This window comes from Anarhichas minor, unplaced genomic scaffold, assembly GCF_050575085.1.
Source record: "Anarhichas minor isolate MPS153535 unplaced genomic scaffold, ASM5057508v1 ptg000136l, whole genome shotgun sequence".
NCBI classification, from domain to species: Eukaryota; Metazoa; Chordata; class Actinopteri; order Perciformes; family Anarhichadidae; genus Anarhichas; species Anarhichas minor.
Window position 1 is genome coordinate 8,905,658 of NW_027466582.1, and position 18,374 is coordinate 8,924,031.

An 18,374-nucleotide genomic window follows, 5' to 3' on the forward strand; every position below is an offset into this window, starting at 1 on the left:
AGCATGTATTAACTGTGGATTGATGTGAAATAAAGTAAGTTGACTTTAATTGGATCCAATAATTTAAAAAAAGATGTATCGTTTGTTTTTCATTTACCTACCTTCCGCTGAGTTAAGATAAACACAAGTGGAACGTGTTGTTTTCTGTCTTTACACCCTGGCTTTAGTGAATAAACAAACCCATTTAAGTCAACCCAAGCAATAACTCAGACTATTGTCCTCCAGTATAAACATTTCAACTGTTTACCTTCAAAGGTTTGTGAGTCATTAGCAGCAGTCACACCTGATGATAACACATATGTCTGATTACATGTTTTTACTGGTGAATGGCCTTTCATTGTTTTAGTTCTGGTGGCCTGTGGTGGTGTAACTATACGTTCTTACTCAATTCTTCCAGTTCAAGCATTTCATGGTTCTTCTCAAATTTAAGGAATTGCTGCTCATTTTGATTATTTCAATTCTGATGTATTCTTAATGATTTTGAGGTTTGGACTATTGGTTGGAAAAAAAACAAGCATTGTGAAGTTTGGGCTCCCTGCACTTTTCACTATGTTCAGATTTTTTTACAAAACCAAAAATGAATCAGCTAACAAATCAAGAAAGTAATTGATCGATAATGACAATAATCATTAGCTGAAGTCCGAAATACATAGCCCCCCCCTTCAAGCAGCTACAGCTGCAATTTGAATGCAAGAGGTATAATAATGTAATGATGTGATATATAACAATACAAATCTCACATTTTTCTGAACGGAGTACTTTTACTTTTGATACTTTAAGTTGATTCTCCTGGTTATACTTTCACACTTCACTTATGATTTTGAATGGATGACTTTTAATGGAGTATTTTTACTGTGTGATTTTATACTTTATGAAAGATTGGACAACTTCTCCCACCGCTGCTGGTGGCCCAGAGGCTGTTGAATGCCATACAGGAGTTTACAGAGGTGTCAGATGTTCTTAGTAATCCCAGTGCACCCAGTGAGGAGAGATCCCAGTCCCTCAGGAACACCACAGTGACTTTACCCCAGTGCCACCATCTCCTCCACTGGCGCGTAATCTACGCCCACCTCTGCACGCACACACATGTGCACATGTACACACGCCAAGGCCTCTCCGTGGAAGAGTCCCACCAATAAAACACAGACCCAGAACCCAAACCCAGAAACCCACAAGTCGGTGCGGTGCAGTTGGACGCTCTGACAAATCTATTTGGGGCAAATTGTCAGTGAGAAACTTCCGCTCGAACTGCCGTGGACAAAACTGGCTGTTGGGGAGAGCAAATCCCGCTGCATGAGGGTGGGGGACAATGGGGGGCGAATGTGTTGATGTGCGGCCGGTGGCTGGGGAGGGACAATGGACGGATTAGTCAGTCCTCTGGCTGACTGATTTGAGATGGCTCCTCTCAGCCTCTCACTGTGGGGAGTCCTATTGTCCCGCTTCTGATTCCCACTTCTCACAAACTCCAAACAAAAGTCAATCTCTTTCTCAAGGGGTGGGGGAATATCGACCGGTGTTTCAGCTGGGGAAAGTGACTCAAAAACTTATTCGCAAGAGATGGCTGACTCTCTAACTCCTCTTCCACTTTTTAATGTGTTTCCCCCTCTTCTCTGCCATCATCCTCCTCATTTGCAGTCTTTGATTCCCGGTGGTGGTGGCGGATAGTGGGGTGTTGAATGATCCCGGTTTTTCAGACTCGAGTGGGACTGGGGCACCTGTTGGAGGCTTAGAGGCGGCTTTGCGGCCGGGATCATTAATATTAAAATATACAGAGATGCCATCACGGGCTGGTCTGAAATCGGTCTGATGTCGCCCCTGGGTTCCCTCTGGATGGACCTCTGCTTTCAGTCACTCGTGAAGAGCCTTCTTTTCTTTTTTTTCTGTCTTCTCTTTTTCTTTTCCCTCCCTGAAAAGGCTCGTTAACAAATTATGACAGCTGAGTAGAGGGGCTTAGTCTGTTCACACTGCAAAGACAAACTTGTAAGAGCCAAGGAGCCCGCAATGTGATCAATGTATCTACAGTTCATTTTATATTCTGCCTGCAAGCGGTGTGTGAAAATGCCAGGATTGGCCAGAGTTGAAAAAACAGGTTTCAGTCTTGCAGAGGTGACTATGTTGACGAGATTTGTAGGTGAAATGTGCGTAAGGTAGCGAAAGCTTTCATTTTCATTGACAATGAAGTTGACGAAAACAACATTTATATCTAGGCGTCATGTTAGTTTATGTATGGTGTGAGGTGACACTTACTTGGGCTATTAATCCATTATTTTATGTAAATTGGTGTGTCTATTTTATTTGCACTGGTGGAGTTTGATTACAGGTCAATTTCATGTTACATGTTTTATGTCTTTTCTTGGTAATCCTCTTGAATGTTGTTTCCATCACACCCTCCAATAATGATGATAATATTTCACAACAACTATTGTTACAACTTAAACAACAAGGGGTTACTCTACAGTGTAACATTTAAGTTTACAATAGAGTGCAAGAAGATAACAATGGGTAAACCTAAGAACAGATAAAGCAAATACATTGTAAGGTTACTTTATTCAAACTTATTCATACTTTTCTACGTCTGCATGCACATAATGACATTATTTACATGTTCAGTAGAAGATGGACACTCTTGTTTTGAATATTAATGTTGGAGTAACTTCAAAACTCTAACCCGATCACGTCTCACATCTTAACTAAAGAACAGGCAATTTATCACTTTTTTCCTTTATTGTATTAGATATTTTAAGAACATAAATACCTCACATTTATCAACTTTATCTTTTGTTTAAAGCACACCATTTGTACAGTGTGAAACCTAAAACTCTGCATAGTCAAAGGTCAAACATCCAAGTGGAAATAAGCAAATAAAACATTTTTGATTGGAGGGGTGCATTAACAGTTTGTCAGTGGCACAAAAAAAGAGAGTTTCATGTATATGTGCCTTCCATGCACACACAGTTTCTAAATGTCTTTAAAAAGCAGCAGCAGTGTGAACAGTGGTCTCGGCCGTCAGACAGATTAACCACAGAATGGCTGTCGTCAGCAGCACTTCACCTGGAGTCACAGTCCTTCTGCTGTTTATCCTGCTCTGTTCAGCAGTCAGTCTTGCTTTTGCCCTGCTTCCCCTGATGTTATCCCGCCGGCTCCACAGGTCAGGTTCAACGGTCACACTCTGGGGTCACAGTTTCCACTCGTCATTAACCCTCAGGGACCCCGCAGCACAGGAGCTGTCATCAGGAGGCTCACACTCACCTCATAGGTCTTAATACACACCCAGACCTGGGACCGGTGGTGCATAGAAAGAATCAGGGCATGTGACCTTCCCTGCTCTCGGACTGGGGCGTAATGTGTGTGATGAGGCTCTTTGGAGAGCAGATCTAGGTCAGTGGACAAGTGTGTGTCAGGTGACATGATGAGAATATTGATGAGCATGTGGTATTTGTAGGTTGGTGACGGATATACTTTGTATATCGTCCCTTATAGCGGATGATTGCCACGGTAGGATTTGTGGTCATTTTAGTTAAACCTGACAAAATATTGGACGATTTCGCTGTGATTGTGCTTTAAGATGTTTTCAGTGTGAAGTCAAGGAAGATTAGTTTTCATATAATGTGAGGCTGATAGTGTATACATTCAAATTCACTCTAAAGTGGAATGAATAACAATGGAAGAAGCTCTAATTGTACAAGTGTGTAGGAAACTGAAATTATGGGAAGCAAAATGTTAAATTCCAGCACACTGTCAGCGCTGAGTTTAGTGGAGACACAACATTATGATCATGGACCTTCATCAGGCCAGTGCAACGTTTTAAAAGCTTTCATGGCTACATGATTACACACTAGACCAGGGCCTGTTGACTGCACACTGGTCTTCCTAAGGGTCAAACACACATCGACAAACAGTGAAAGCTTTAATCACATGAGAATTTGTGATGCAACATTGTCTAAAAGGTAATGGTGGTGCAAACATATCATACATTTCCCCCCTTTTTGTCATTATTTCTTTACTTTTTTATTTGATTTTATATAATTGTTTGTGTTTAATCTCTTTAATATTCGTATTTACCTCTCATTTATTGCCTAAAATGCTATGTTTAATCACTTATAGTCTGAGCTAGTTTGCAATGCCCGCCCCTAGATGGGCCTTCATACAAATACAAAACTGCATGACATATACCACAAATCTGCTGACAAAGTGTTTATTCATTGACTAGTTTCAGGTGTAATGAGGGAGCCAGGTTGCTGCAAAAGTTCTCACATGTGTGATTTAAGGTTGCTACCATTCACACACATAAATAGCTACCAGGACATCGCAAATATGCTTCTTTAATGTCAATTGTGTAACATATACTGGAAAAAAATTTGAGATTTACATTAATGTAGGTGTGCATTGCTCTTGTCAGTTAGTTTTTATGTTTGTACCAGTACAAATATTAGGACTGTGCTTAAAACTGCATTTGTAACTAACAATTAAAACTTTCAATTTACAAGAAAACATATTTGAAACAAAATATGACAGCACAATGCATGCGGCCTCTATCTGTGTCTAGTTTTAAGTAATGAAAGGCAGTTACAGAATCTGTGTTATGTGAAGATATTTCACATGTAGCTGTGTTTCAGTAGGACTGTGTTTTTTCTTTTAACTTTGAAAGATAAAGATGAAGAGTGATGAAAGCGGCTGGGAGACATGTGGTCCTTTAGAAACACCCAAACAATGATGAGGGCAAAGAGGCACTTGTTTTTTTTCCTCATATTCACCACATTTTCTCAATCATCCACCCCACCACCCTGGAGCTCAGTGCTTTCCCATCCTCAAATTCCCTCAAAGTTTCAGATGCTCACAATTCCACAATGCCCAGATGCTGTCCTTTGGCCCTTTACCCCCCCTCAACCCAGAGCTATCATTCATAACCTTTCTGTGGAGCTGGGAGTGAAAGAGGTGGGATAAGGGAGAAAGAGGGGGAGCGGAGAGCAACATGGCAGCTTATTTAGAAGACTTCCTTTATTGGAACATGTGCAAGCAGTTCACTCACAAAGGACTTAAATAGGATATTTTCTGTTCCCTATAGTTGCTTTCCCCTTTTAAGTGCCGAGGCAAAAAAAGTAAGTTTACAACTCCCTCCTCAATGGGGGCTCTTCACTCTCAGGTTGCGGGGACCTGAGTGACCTAGGAAAGTTAATTAGGAGGCGAACAAAGAGCGAGCTGGAGCAGAATGCCTAGCCTCTCCTCCAGCCAAAGATGTCATCCATTAATTAGGAAAATCTTTAAGGTGGCCTTATTGAATTTACAGAAAGCCCTGTGGTTGGCGGGCAACAGTTTTTTGATCAAGCCCTGACTCAAACAATGCCTTTCTGGGGGTTAAAAAAGAAGAAGAAGGGAGGAGATTGGTGGTAGAAGAAGAGAGGGAAAAGGGGGGAGGAGGGGGTGGAAGAAACGTATGGGTTTTTGCGGCACAGTACAGTTTAATGTGTGTGGAGGTGGGGGGGGGGGGGGGGGGGGGGGGGGGGGGGCTGGCGATTGTGACAGCTCAGATTCACATGGGTATGGGGGGCATAGTTTGGGGATGATGTCATGCAAAGGCAACCTGGGGGCTTGGGAAGTAAGAAGGAGGGGGCACTGAGCTTGAGCCACAGGGGCCACTCAAAGTTAACATCGCTGCGTGCATCTGGGCCAAATCCTTTTCTTCTGGCCCAGGAGAGGCTTTCCTGAACGCCAAGCCCTCCACCACTCCTCCCACTCCCTCGTTCACAAATCAGGGCTTGCTTTAAAGCTAACCCCTTGCTAACAGACAAGCTAACTGCCTTTTCTTCCCAGTCTAACTGCCTATTCATCCCTGGCCCACTATGAATAATATAACTGGATAACATGGAGCTGTAATGCGGCTCCGCTGCTTTTACGAAGTTAAGAAACAACTTTTCATTTTGTGTCAACACAACCCTTTTTGACAATACCTTGTATCCTTTGAAAAAACAAAATGATTTCCACCTAGGATTTAAATCACTCTATTTCTCCTGCAAGGTTTTGTTGTTGCCTTTTTATTTCATTCTTTGTTCAATTATACATATAGCAGCAACTTGTACATCACTTTACCTTAACTTTATACCTTGAGGTGCCAGCGTATTTTCAGAGGGCTCATTTTGGCAGAACACTTTCTCTTGTTATGCACATGACCACAGCAACAGATGTCTGTGCTGTCTCAGGTGCTCCATTATTGCATTTAGTTCCCCCCCCACAACTTTTAATACAAATACATTTAAAGAAAGTATACATGTATTTGAATTTGACTTTCAATTACTGAGAGGTTTTGTTGTATTGTTTATTTCCAGTGCTTTAGGTGAAAAAAAACATGTTCAAGAAATCCCTTTATTCACATGTTGGCGGTCAGCAGTTATTGTTACATTCTGCTTCCTACAGTGAATAACATATACTAGGAGATGGTGGGTTTGGGGGGCCTCCTCCAAGAAAATGTGAAGGTTTGTAGCCTAAAACTAAGCAATTTCACATAATTTTGGACCATTAATATTACAATAGATAACGCCCAAAAAGTTTTAAGACTAAATGTGCTATAGTTAAATTATTATCTTATTATTTACAGATATCAAAGCCTTCATCTGAAAATGTTAATCTTCTGAAAATGTTTGCCCTGTAAAATCATATTCTGTAAATCAAAAGAGTATAGATTCATAATATGGTTTATTATATTTGTTTACAAATTAAAAATGATGAATGAACAGTTAATATTAATTATTTTACAAAAAGGGCATGAACATTGTATCAATAAATTATAGCATCCACCCTCACAAGCCGATGCTGGAGTCTTATTGTGAACGGAAATGATTTATAGATTTGACACGTTTGTTATGGACCTTAAGCGTGCAGAACACAAGTTTGCTGACGATCGTAAAACTCAATTTAAACTCCAAAGGGTAACTTTCATTTTATGTATTGAGTGTTATTTCAACAAAACTTTTTCAACATTTAAAAGCAAATATTGTGGCAAACATTAAAACTAATGTTCGAAAGGTTCAGCAAAAACAAATAAAAAAAACAGTCTTGCCTCAAAAATATAGTTTTCAAAGAAAAAGTGATTTTTTTGTGTTTACTTTCAGTGCAATTAATAATTTGAAAATCTCAAAATCATAATAATGTAATTTAACTGGAAGATAAGATTTTTAGCAGTGGCTGCTTCAGGTTGTCATGATAATTATATGTTAGTTAGGATTTTTCTTTAAGCTTTTAAACCAACTTTATTCTATTAGTTCATACCAAATACTAAACTGGCCTAAGAGAGATGTTTACGGTGGACGTCACTTGCATGCTCATACTATATGCTGGCATGCTGTCTGCCGATGTGTCTCCTGGGACATGAACCCCTCACCCCACCTCCTCCTGGGGGACTAATTTGAGGGGAGGGACGATGTGTTTTGTTGCTTGTCAGAAACAATCACTCCCGGCCCATTACATTTACAGCACGTCGTGCTTTCAATGCTGTAACACGCTGAGCTCTGAGAGAGAAAGATGGCTCTGAGAGGACCGTGGAGAGAAATCATAAATTTACTCATAAAAAGTTGGCAAACATCCGTGAATGAGGTCCAAAACTGTCAAAATGCAAATGTTGCAGTGTTGGTCTTTTGGAACTCGATAAGCCTACATCAGTTTTGAACTTCAGTAGCTTTGGTGTGGTTTTCCCCTCAAGATGTAAGATTAAAGTGAATAACAACTTTATTTAGTACGCCCTGTGCCGCCCCCACCCCTCTCTTGTCCTCTGTCCCGGCCCACCCGTCCTCTGCCTGTTCTGTTTGGGCACTGGAGGTTGTCAGTCGGGGTTTATGTCCAGTTCACTGGAGCTGAAAGAAGTCAGTTTCATGTCTTGTTATGGAACAAGACGTCTCTGCCTCTCAGGAGTGATGAGAAGTGGTCTGGGTGAGCAGGGTGAGCAGGGAGCGGGACCATCCCCTGGAGGCGACCAGCAGTGAGGAAGTCAAAGCGGCTTTTGTGTCGCTGCTGTCGGCTGCGTGTTTGGTAATTATCCCCCTCTATATGAGCACAGACCAGGCTTTCCAGGAGTGGTCCCAACCCAACCGGCCCACGGAAGAATGCGCAACACACTGTCAACAAAGATTAACTTCTCACAGTGCTGCAGAGATGCCTGATTGGGGGAGACACAGCAAATACTGAAACCTTCTCTTGTGTGACGTGCTAGTGATGAGCAGATCTGCACAGTCAGACTGTTTCAAACTGTTGCAGTGATAAGATAGCAACACCTGTAGAGCTGATGGATTGCAGTAACACAGCCACAGTCAGCACATCCATCCTTCTTCTCTTCTTCATTCTTACTCTTAAACGTGATGCATTTAAAATAATTCTTAAAGTTATTGTGAGGAGCGTTTAACTCAGTGTGAAACAGTCTCAATTTAAAACTGATGCCTCTATACGACCTACATAAGTAAACGAGACCATCAGCGAGAAGATTGGCTATTTGTAGTTATTCATAATGCTTGTCATTGGTGTCACCAGGTCGAAAATCAGATTAAATCATGCAGGTTCACCAGAAACTCCTTCAGCCCAAACAACGGGGCCTTCGGCAGCAACCAGCTCGACACGGACCTGCGCCTTCGACATGCAGTCGGAAGCTCTGGCGGGAGGAAGAGAACTCAGCGCCATTCAGTTTTAGGATTTAGTGGGTATTTTAGTCCAGTGGGTCCCAACATAGGGGTCGGGCCCCTATAAAGGGACATATGATATATCTGAAGGGCTGTGAGATGATTAATGGGAGAGGAAAGTTCTGCGATGCAAATGTTTCGGACTCATCTCTAACCTTTGCTTATTTTGCGAAATATTGTAGAGTTTTACCTCTTTGAGGCTGGAAAACTTGGAAAAGGTTTTCTAACTGAAAGCATCTGAGACATTTAGAGGAGAAATCCCTCTTTGGTGGAACTGCCAAAAACTCATAGACATCTGAAACATGACAAGGGGCCCTAACCAGACAACCATTTTTTTTGTAAGGGGTCACAAGCCAAGTTTTAGCTTAAACAGTAACTACATCATCTACAAAATGCAGCACAATATTTCTCTCTGAAATATGATGAGGATAAAGTTACTCTACATAAAATACACATGTATATAAAGTAACTTTCATTAATGTTTATCTTTTATAATCACCTAGTTGTATGTTCAATAAACAATAGATTGATACATCAATAAAATTGTCCATTTGTTGTTGATATATAAGCATCAGCACCCATACATAATAGCTATATGTTCATTACTTAAACTAATTAACTGTGTAAACATACTTGGTCAATAAAGCCGATTCTTACTCTGATCTTATCTTCAGCATCACTGTCCTCATCTTCCTCACTGATCACAATCATCATCATTTTCTGCATTTTTGGTTTCTCAACCTCATCAGCAGCACCAACACTCCAATCACCATACATATCATTGTCATCATCATCTTCATCAGCACCTCTGTACTTAATCTCATCATTGCCATCATCACCGTCATTCTAAGCATAACCCGATCATAGGAATCTTCTTCCATCATTCCACATACATATCACACTTACCATTACCGTCCACCATCATCAACAGCTTCATCATCTCACTCCAACCATCATCATCGTCATGCAGTCTGAAGGTCTGTGTCGCCTACAGCGGTCTGCATAAGATGAAAATAAACTTGCTGTAGCCTTTTTTATATTAGCCTAAATGTTTGTCAATATCTTCCCACAAAAACCCTTGCAATTAATTTGTGGGAAGCAAACTGAGGGGCATCCGTTCCTTCCATTAAAACTCCCTCATTTTAACCCGGCTCAGCTCGGTCCTTTTGAAAGGCGCAGAATAGGCCTGCCTTGATCTGCATCAATTGTCATCCCAGGGCTCAGGGGCACTTCGGCGGCCAGTATAGCGGGCGAAGTCAGGGCTAATCCCTGAAGAGGGGAGAATCACGGGAGAGGAGAAAAGCAACAATAACCAAGTCAAGCGTATAAAATGAAAGCGAAATCTCTATTATCACTCCCCGCAATTCCCAGCAAAGTGGTGAAAATCAGGGTTCGTTTGTGATTCGAGTCAGACGCGGAGGGAATAATATGGGGGTCCCTGCGGGTTGGGAGACTCACACGACGAAAAGGGCAATATTCTGGAGAAAAGGGGAAGAAGAAAGCCCCTCTCCCATCCCGACATAACCATTAAATGCAGTCTGACTTTATGTTGTATAGAGAGGGGGGAACAAGAAAGGAGGCACAGTTCTCCGATGAAAGAATGAGGTTTTTGGCGGATTAGGGACGGCCCGAAGGATGAAGAATAACTTCTGCATAACTTTACAGCTAGCCTATTTTCTCTCCCCACGCCAAGAGCCAAGTTTAAGGCTGAACCGGTTTGAGTTAACCCTTTTGTAATTGTCCAGTTGGAGACTTTCACATGGACGGAAAGGATTCAAATCACAATCTCAGATCCCAAAATTGGGCAAACAATCTTTACCTTAGCTTAGGCCTATATCTTATTATAGGTACAGGCCTATTTAAATAATGCTTTAAGGATTTGAAAATAGTATTACATTTAAGTTGTAACATCTTTGGCATTCACAATAATGATGTCATATCACTCGCAGGGACTGTTTTTTTCTGCAGAATTTATACTTATAGCTCATAGTTCTTCATTTATACTTGTACATGTGATTTTTAATGCAATACTTTAACTTATATTGGACTGTTTTTACATTGTTTTTTTGTACTTTTAGCTGCGTAAAAGATCAGAATACTTCTTCTTTAAAGGCCCTAAAGGGTTGATCTTTAGACACATAGGGGCCTCCAGCTTTAGTTTGTGGTCTTTTTTCTCTGAATGATAGGCTGTGCCTTCTTTTGACCAGTGTCTTCATTGCATGGTTATGCTGTATATCCTGCACAAAATCACGAGGAGCCTCTTGGACTGAGTCCTGCCATCGTTCCTGAAGGGCTCTCATCATCACCATGGTCTAATTTATGGGCCCAATTAGTGATTTTTGTCCTCTTGGTTTTTTCTATCTATCACATGCTAATGAAGGCATTTTCTGCCATCTGACAATAATGGTCATCTCAAATAATAATGATATGCCGATTATACTTGGTGCTCTGCTGATTAGCCTGCAGAGGAGAGACATCCAAAACTTAGTGAATAATCTGATGATGAGCCTATACATTTTATTCACATGTATGCATTAGGCTAATAATAATAGTAATAATTATAAGGACGATAATAACAACAACAACAAATAATAATAATAATATGAAAGATGTGTTTGTGACACATCTTCAAAAGTTAAATTGTAACCAAGTGAACGTCCATAAGAGCACAAAAATATAAAAAGATAAGAAAAAAGCAGGATCATTAAGGTTGTAATCATGTCTTCTCTCTGAGAACCAGACTAGAAAATAGCTAATAAAGGAATGGGGAACATCTGAACAATTATGTGAACTCTGGTCAGGGGAGAAGAAGAGTTAATAGTGCCACGTGCAGTGAGAGGAGCATTAGAGGCCAGAATCCACATTTACCACTCGAGTTGTGCGCAGGCATCAGAATAGGCCACTAATGCCGCATGCATTCTCTCCCCCCTTATTTTCATTAGGCTCTGATGACTGCGGAATTGCTGCGGCCTGCAAGTTATCAAGAGCCACTAATTTCACATTAACGACCATTGACTGCGGTTGCTTGATTCGAGGGGGTTTTTGACAATTATCACAATCAGGATTGGAGCCCAAATCGTTTACCTTGACTCCGTGATTATTTTTTCTCCTAGCCGAGCGCACATTGCAAAATTGTATGGTGTCAAAAACTCCTAAATAATGAGGAGACCAGGAGGAGCGGCTATCTCTTTCCAACTCGCACGCACGTGCTCGCACGCACACCCCCTTACAGAAACTAGGCAGTGACCTACACTGCAGTCTAAATAGCTTCAACTCTCACTTGTATTTTGTGATTCACTTATACGTAGATACTATAGTTTATATCATTTTTATAGGCCTGAATAAATGTTATTATTCTTATAGAAAGTGCATTTTTCTGAGATACTGTTATTGATCGGATACATTTTTTTCCCAGTCTAAGTGACAAAAGTACTATAAATAATAGGCTTTGTGAGGTAACATAGTCTTAAAGTGAAAGCATATATATATCATATAAATATATATATATTTGTGATGTGAAGTCACAGTATAACTGATGCCGTGAAATGATGATCTGCTCTCGCGAGATTCCAGGCAGTCACATGATCACGTTGGGAGACAACCAGGAAGTCATGGGTTGTGTGTGGTGAAAGAAGCGGAACAGGCGTTTTAATCTCCGTTTTCGACCATGTCTCTTTACAAAAACAGTTCGTTTTTGGTTTTGTTAGTATTATCATACATGTATGCTCTCGTGTCTAGCGGTGAAGTAAACGTCAGCGCAACAGAATCAGCGGACACGATGAGACAAGCCTCGTCTTTCAGCCCCGCAGCTGCTGCTGTTGTTGTGGTTAACTCGCCTGTGTTTGAACCCGGTGAGGACTCCCTGTTGTCCCTCAATCTACTCTCGTCCTCCCCAGAAGACCCGGAGATCAGCGTCTACTGCAGCGAGCTGCTTAAAATATTCGGACAGAGATATTCTGCCTACGTGAACTGCTTGGCGACTTTTGCCCGACCCGTTCAAGTTTGCCAGATGTGTTTCTCCAATTATAGCATCCTCACTGACATCTATATGAACATCTCGTCAGACCAGGTGCGTGCTCAGTAACGAATACCTTTTTTTCTGTTTTTTTTTAGTTTGCCCTAAAACTAGGACAAGCCTTGTTTGTGCGTCAAGAGTCACGAGTCTCGTGATGTGACTGACTGCTAGTGACAAATTAGAGGAAACAAGAATTCATCTGCTTCACTTGCTATCAATAGAAAGCTGAGGAACTTGTTGTTTTTTTTAGCATAAAAACATCTGAGTGAATGACATGATGAGTGTGCCTGTGTGTCCTCAGATGGGTGCTAATGAAAGCTGCAGGGACAGCCTCCTGCGGAGTGATCGGCTGATGCTGGTCTACCTGCTCTACAGCAACGTGAAAGACATTTGGATCAAATCAGACTGTGGCAGTGAGTCCTCTGCATTCATTTTAAGTACATATATCTGAATTATTGTGACTGTTTGTGTGTAATTGGGAACTTCGGCCTTTGTTTGAACTTCTGACTCGCACACTGATGGGTATGCATTTGACCAAAGAGGTCAGAGTGCAGGGTCAAGCTGAGGAAACTTCAGTTCAGTGATTTGCACGGGAGGTTTTAATTAGAGCGGGCGGTGGATGTGGAAACCCAGATCAAACACGTGACTCATTTTTATAGACTTTTCAGCCAAACGATACCCAGTATGACCCATAGCTGCTCGTGACTTTATGAGATAATTGCATCACCAGAAAGAGTATGTGGTTTGTAAGAATTATTTTCATTAATTATTGATTTTTCAATTGGTTCATGGGTTTTTAAAATGTCAGAACACAGTGATAAATGCCTGTCAACTTTCCCACAGCAGGTGATGTCATCAAATAGCTTGTTTTACATGACAAACAAAGGTATTCAGTTTACTATCACATGTAACAAAGAAATAAACCCTCACAGATGAGGGTTTGCACATTTTTTCAACTTAAGTTTGTTCCTCCAGACACCTTTTTTGCTGACAAACATTAAGCAAAGGTTTTACGTAACAATTGTATTGCTAAACTTATAAAATAGGGGAAAGTAATTTATGCGACCAATGTGAAACCATCACAAAACATTACTGTGCATCTGATTTAAATTTGTCCACTTTTGTTGAATAAATAGACTTAACGATGTTTTTACTTTCTGTTGTGTAGAATGTATCACTAACGGATTCCAGAGCCTGACCAATGACACGCTGTACTTCCTGAACGCGCACACCCAAACTATCACCTGCTTTAACAAGTATAAACAGGTACGCCGTAAATTAAGAATTAGGAGATGATGTCCGTCTGTCTATTACACGTTTGTGTTCAGAAGTTGACGACGATGTCTGTTCTTTACAGGGGAACCAAACAGAACTGTGCAAAGACTGCAAGACCCCGTACAGAGGCCTGAATGAGCTGTACAGCAGAATGGAGACAAATGAGACGATGTGTATCGACATAGAGGATGCGGTATGTACGTCAGGGAGTTATAGAAGTCAGTTTTGTGAAGAGACAGGAAGTGTGGTTTTCTTTAACCTTTTCTGCCGACAGAGTTGATGTTTTAGCCATGATTATGAAATTAGATATTATTTTCAATGGTTTAGTTTGGTCTTACAGTATCTCAATGATTGCTGATTTCATATTAGAATGATGATAAATCGTGACAAAAATGGAAAATTGAGCTTGGACCTTTATTTCAGGAATGTGATCAGAAATGCAAGAAATAAAAAAAAAATCTGAAAACTAAATTAAAATGAATGACATATTTGTTGAGGTTGCAGGATTTTGCTCCTGAATCCTCTCCTATAATTTAAATGAGAACTGCAGGATGTAGAGTCCCTGAGTACAGTAAACATTCGACAGTCGAATTAATAGTGTCCTATAATTATGTGCTCAACTGAAGCTTCTGTTGCGTTTGGCACTTTGCCTCGTTTCAGATGAATATGACTCGCATACTGTGGAGTAAGAAGTACAATTGTTCCTTCCCCCGTGAGGAGACGGTGCCTGTCATCGCTGTGTCCAGCTTCATGCTCTTTCTGCCCATCATCTTCTACTTGAGCAGCTTCCTTCACTCTGAACAAAAGAAACGCAAGCTCATACACCGTGAGTAACCAGCTTAATTCGCTCATTGTCACACACAGATTTTTTGACAGGGTTTTGAGGGGTTCGGGGTCTTTGTGGAGGGGGGGGGGGGTTGACGACTGACTGTGATATTGGGGTTTGGCAGAGATGGAGGAAGGAGGGAGTGTTCTAGGTTGATTTATAGCATTGTGGGGTCTCCTCCTGCAAATCTCAGGATCATAAGGTTAGATGACTTTTTTTTTTTTGTGTGCGTATTGGTGGATGATGGTAGCCTTCAAGCATCAGAGAGCATTTCCAAAGACTGAGGAGGGCAGTGACTGTTTTACTTCGGCTTTGGGAAACACTTGTAGGGACAGATTAGTTCTTAAGTAGCACGTACGAGTAATTTAAGTACTTGTCATGTTGGAATTTTATCAAAACTTTCACGTTATTCAGAACTGCCAGATTAGAATTGTAATTCCTAATCTGAATACATTTGGAGTTTAAATGTGTTTCAGGAAGAAGTGAAATAAAGAGAAATACCTTAAATAAACTTAAAACCATATTGACATCTGTTGATCATATCATCATCATGTTTTGCCAATTTTTTAAGTCCGACAAAGTTTTTTCCTTTCTCTCAGGGTCTTTGCAGGAGATGTTTTTTTTAAACTGTTACTTGCATTAGACTAATCTTAAAACAAAATGAAGACACTACAAATGTAATCTATATAAATATTGTTGTGAAGCCAGCCCATGGGGGAGCGTCCTCTATTGCACCTGACAGTGTAACATCACCTACTGTATAGACTCTTATTCTCACATCTCCATGACTTTTGCAACACCTTGAGGGAATTTCTTCAAATTTGGCACCAACTTCAATGTTTTTGGCCATAACTCACTATACGTCATATGCTAATTATGACCATTCCACACAAATGTCTACTAGGATGAAATGATGACATTTTGGACAGACATAGAGGTAAACTACAACAACTACGAGGCTGTAATCCTGATTTGCGAATGAAATTTTCCCACAAATTCTCCGTTTTCAGAGCAGAACCGGAAGCTTTATATGTTAATTTATGAGCGATGTCTATGCTAATAGAGAGATTCATGAAAGTAGGACCGTTGATTTATCTGCAGCGCTTCAGGAATCCTATTAACTTCATTATTTCCCTCAAGAGTGTCCATTTATCACAACCATCTCAGCTTGAATTTGAATATTATTAATGCACGTTTAAAAAACTATTTAACAAACATCTTGTAGTTTAATTACTAGAATAGCTCAAAGTAAGTCAAATGTATTTTTTTGTCATTTCTGTAAAGTAATGCAAGTTCTGTCTCTTCCCAGCCAAACGGGCAAAGTCATACTCCAGTCTGATGAACATTCAGAGCAAACTGAGCTGAGGAGGAGACAGGTGTTGACTAAAAGAGAGGACAACACTCTTTTATTAGAAGTTACAACCCGGGAGAAGATTGGACTCCTCATCATCTTGTGCCTGAGGTTTGAATGTAGCAGAGTGAACAACAGCGTTGCCTGTTTGTTTTCAAGAGACTGTGATCAGTATTCAGAGGACTTCAAGAATCCAGATATAAGAATGAAATGCTTTGGGCACCTGTTGCTTTTTTGTTGTTGTTGCTTTCTTTTGCTTTACATTTGCTTTCATATCCTCAAAATATTCTTCTCAAAATGTAATAAATGGTGTTTGAAACGCATTAAACAAAAGCATGCAGAATTAATATTTTCAGAATTTTTCAGCAAAACAAACAAATAAATTATACACGGACTGTGTTTGAGTCTGCCCCTTACTGCCGTAATTTGAGACGAGCTTTAATTAGTGACATTTTGTATCTATATTAAGCAGGCTGTTTGAATCAAATAACATCTAACTTTATAAACTACTAATCAGATTATTCTTCATGTTGCTGCACAGATACCGGCCTCTCCTTCCTTTCAACTCGTTAACAGTCTTCACGTTTTTCAGTGCATCCTGTAGCCTGATGCACATCGCTGTCACTAGAAAGAGTGGCTTGTGTACGAGTGCGTGTATGAGCTCTACTTATGGGTTGAAAAAAAACGTGTTTTCTGTCTCTAATGTATGTCCAGAAGAGAGCTGCAAAAAAAGGAAGCACTTGATGTCCATTAGTGGTGACATGTATCTGCTGTAAGAAGGGGAGGCACATCAGTGGGGTGGGGGGGGAGTAGATAAAGACATAATGTAAGAGCACTCCAGAGTACCACACTGTGATGTTACCTGTTTTCCAGTCAGTGTTTTTTGTGGTTGCATAAAGCTTTTAATGTGCTTTGTTGTCATTTTCCACAGATGTTTAACTTAATTTGGGGGCTTCTGACTGCTCATGACAGTAAAGTCTCATTTATGTCTCCTTTATGGGTGTTGAATTGATGCATTTTCCTGTTAGAAATGTATTTGCTGTGAAGTGATTAATTTTGAATGCATAAGACCAAATAAATATTTTTACGTCAGAAAAAACCTACAGATGCATGCGCTGTAATTTAACCACTGTGGTGGAAAGTAAGTACGTGTATTTACTCAAGGACTTGATTACTAAGTATTTCCATTACTAAGTATTTCCATTACTTTATACTACTACATTTTAGATGGAAATATTGTACCTTACTACGATTGCACCAGTTACATTTCAGATTAAAATGTGCATTAAAAATACATGACAATCTCTCAACATATAATGCAATTTAATCGATATTCAGTTCAAATGACCCCCAACCATCTACAACTTTAAAATACTTTTGTATTTTGATTTTTTTTTTTAATATCCATTATGATAATCTTGAAAGGGGCCGATCTGCACAATTAGTACTTCTACTTTTTATACTTTAAAGTACATTTGCTATTACCTCTCTACATTGAATGCATACCTTTTACTTGGAGTATTTATGTTGCTGTGCTTAAAGGGCCTAAATACTCCATGACTGTGACTGCATTTATACGCCTAAAGAGCTGCTGTGTTGTGGTTAAACCTGTTTCTTCACACAGTAATGGCCCTTGTTCTCGGGTTGCATGGCGTGTGTTTTTTGCAACGAGGTTTTTCCTCCGTCATTAGCAGCTAATCTAGATGTGGGATAAAGATTGGCCAAATAATCGCAGCAACACATCCGTTAAACTCCTTTGGCTTTTTGGTCTTGTGGAGCGCAGCCACTGCTGGCCATCAGCAGGTCTAAGAGCATTACGCATATGCCGAGTCATGATCCGGTTGCGGCCAGTAGAGCGGCTAAAGACACGGGCTTTTGTCATTCGCGCTCCCGCACAGTGGAGTGTGTTGAGCGGCTCGTGTGTGGCGCGGCCCGCAGCTCAAGAATGACAGCTTTGATTCCCGTTCAGCCTCGTTGCTTTTCTGCACCACACCGGGTCCTTAAGCGGGCCTGAACGTCATGAAAGGTCCCGGCAAAAATGGACCTGAGGCCGCCACGTTAATCAGAGAACCGATGGAAAAAGCTGTGTAGTGATTTACAGTCATTTACAGTCAATGGTGAAACAACTATTCAGTAGTAGGAGTAGTAATATCCCAATCAAAACACTCCTTTACAATGAGAAGTCCTGCATTCAGAGAGCGCAAGTTTGGCAGAACAATGTAGCCTGCAGCTGTAAAAGAAGAAGTA

The 18,374-nt window shown here is 40.5% G+C and overlaps 1 protein-coding gene across 1 annotated transcript; it reads left to right on the plus strand.

Annotated features, from left to right (window-relative positions):
* Positions 1 to 12,250: 12,250 nt before the first annotated feature.
* ostm1 (osteoclastogenesis associated transmembrane protein 1) lies at positions 12,251 to 17,226 on the plus strand. Its single transcript, XM_076084299.1, has 6 exons — positions 12,251 to 12,729; positions 12,977 to 13,088; positions 13,844 to 13,941; positions 14,033 to 14,143; positions 14,611 to 14,776; positions 16,086 to 17,226. Exons 1-6 carry the CDS (start codon positions 12,328 to 12,330, stop codon positions 16,139 to 16,141), a joined length of 945 nt encoding a protein of 314 aa, XP_075940414.1. The 5' UTR covers positions 12,251 to 12,327; the 3' UTR covers positions 16,142 to 17,226.
* Positions 17,227 to 18,374: the final 1,148 nt, after the last annotated feature.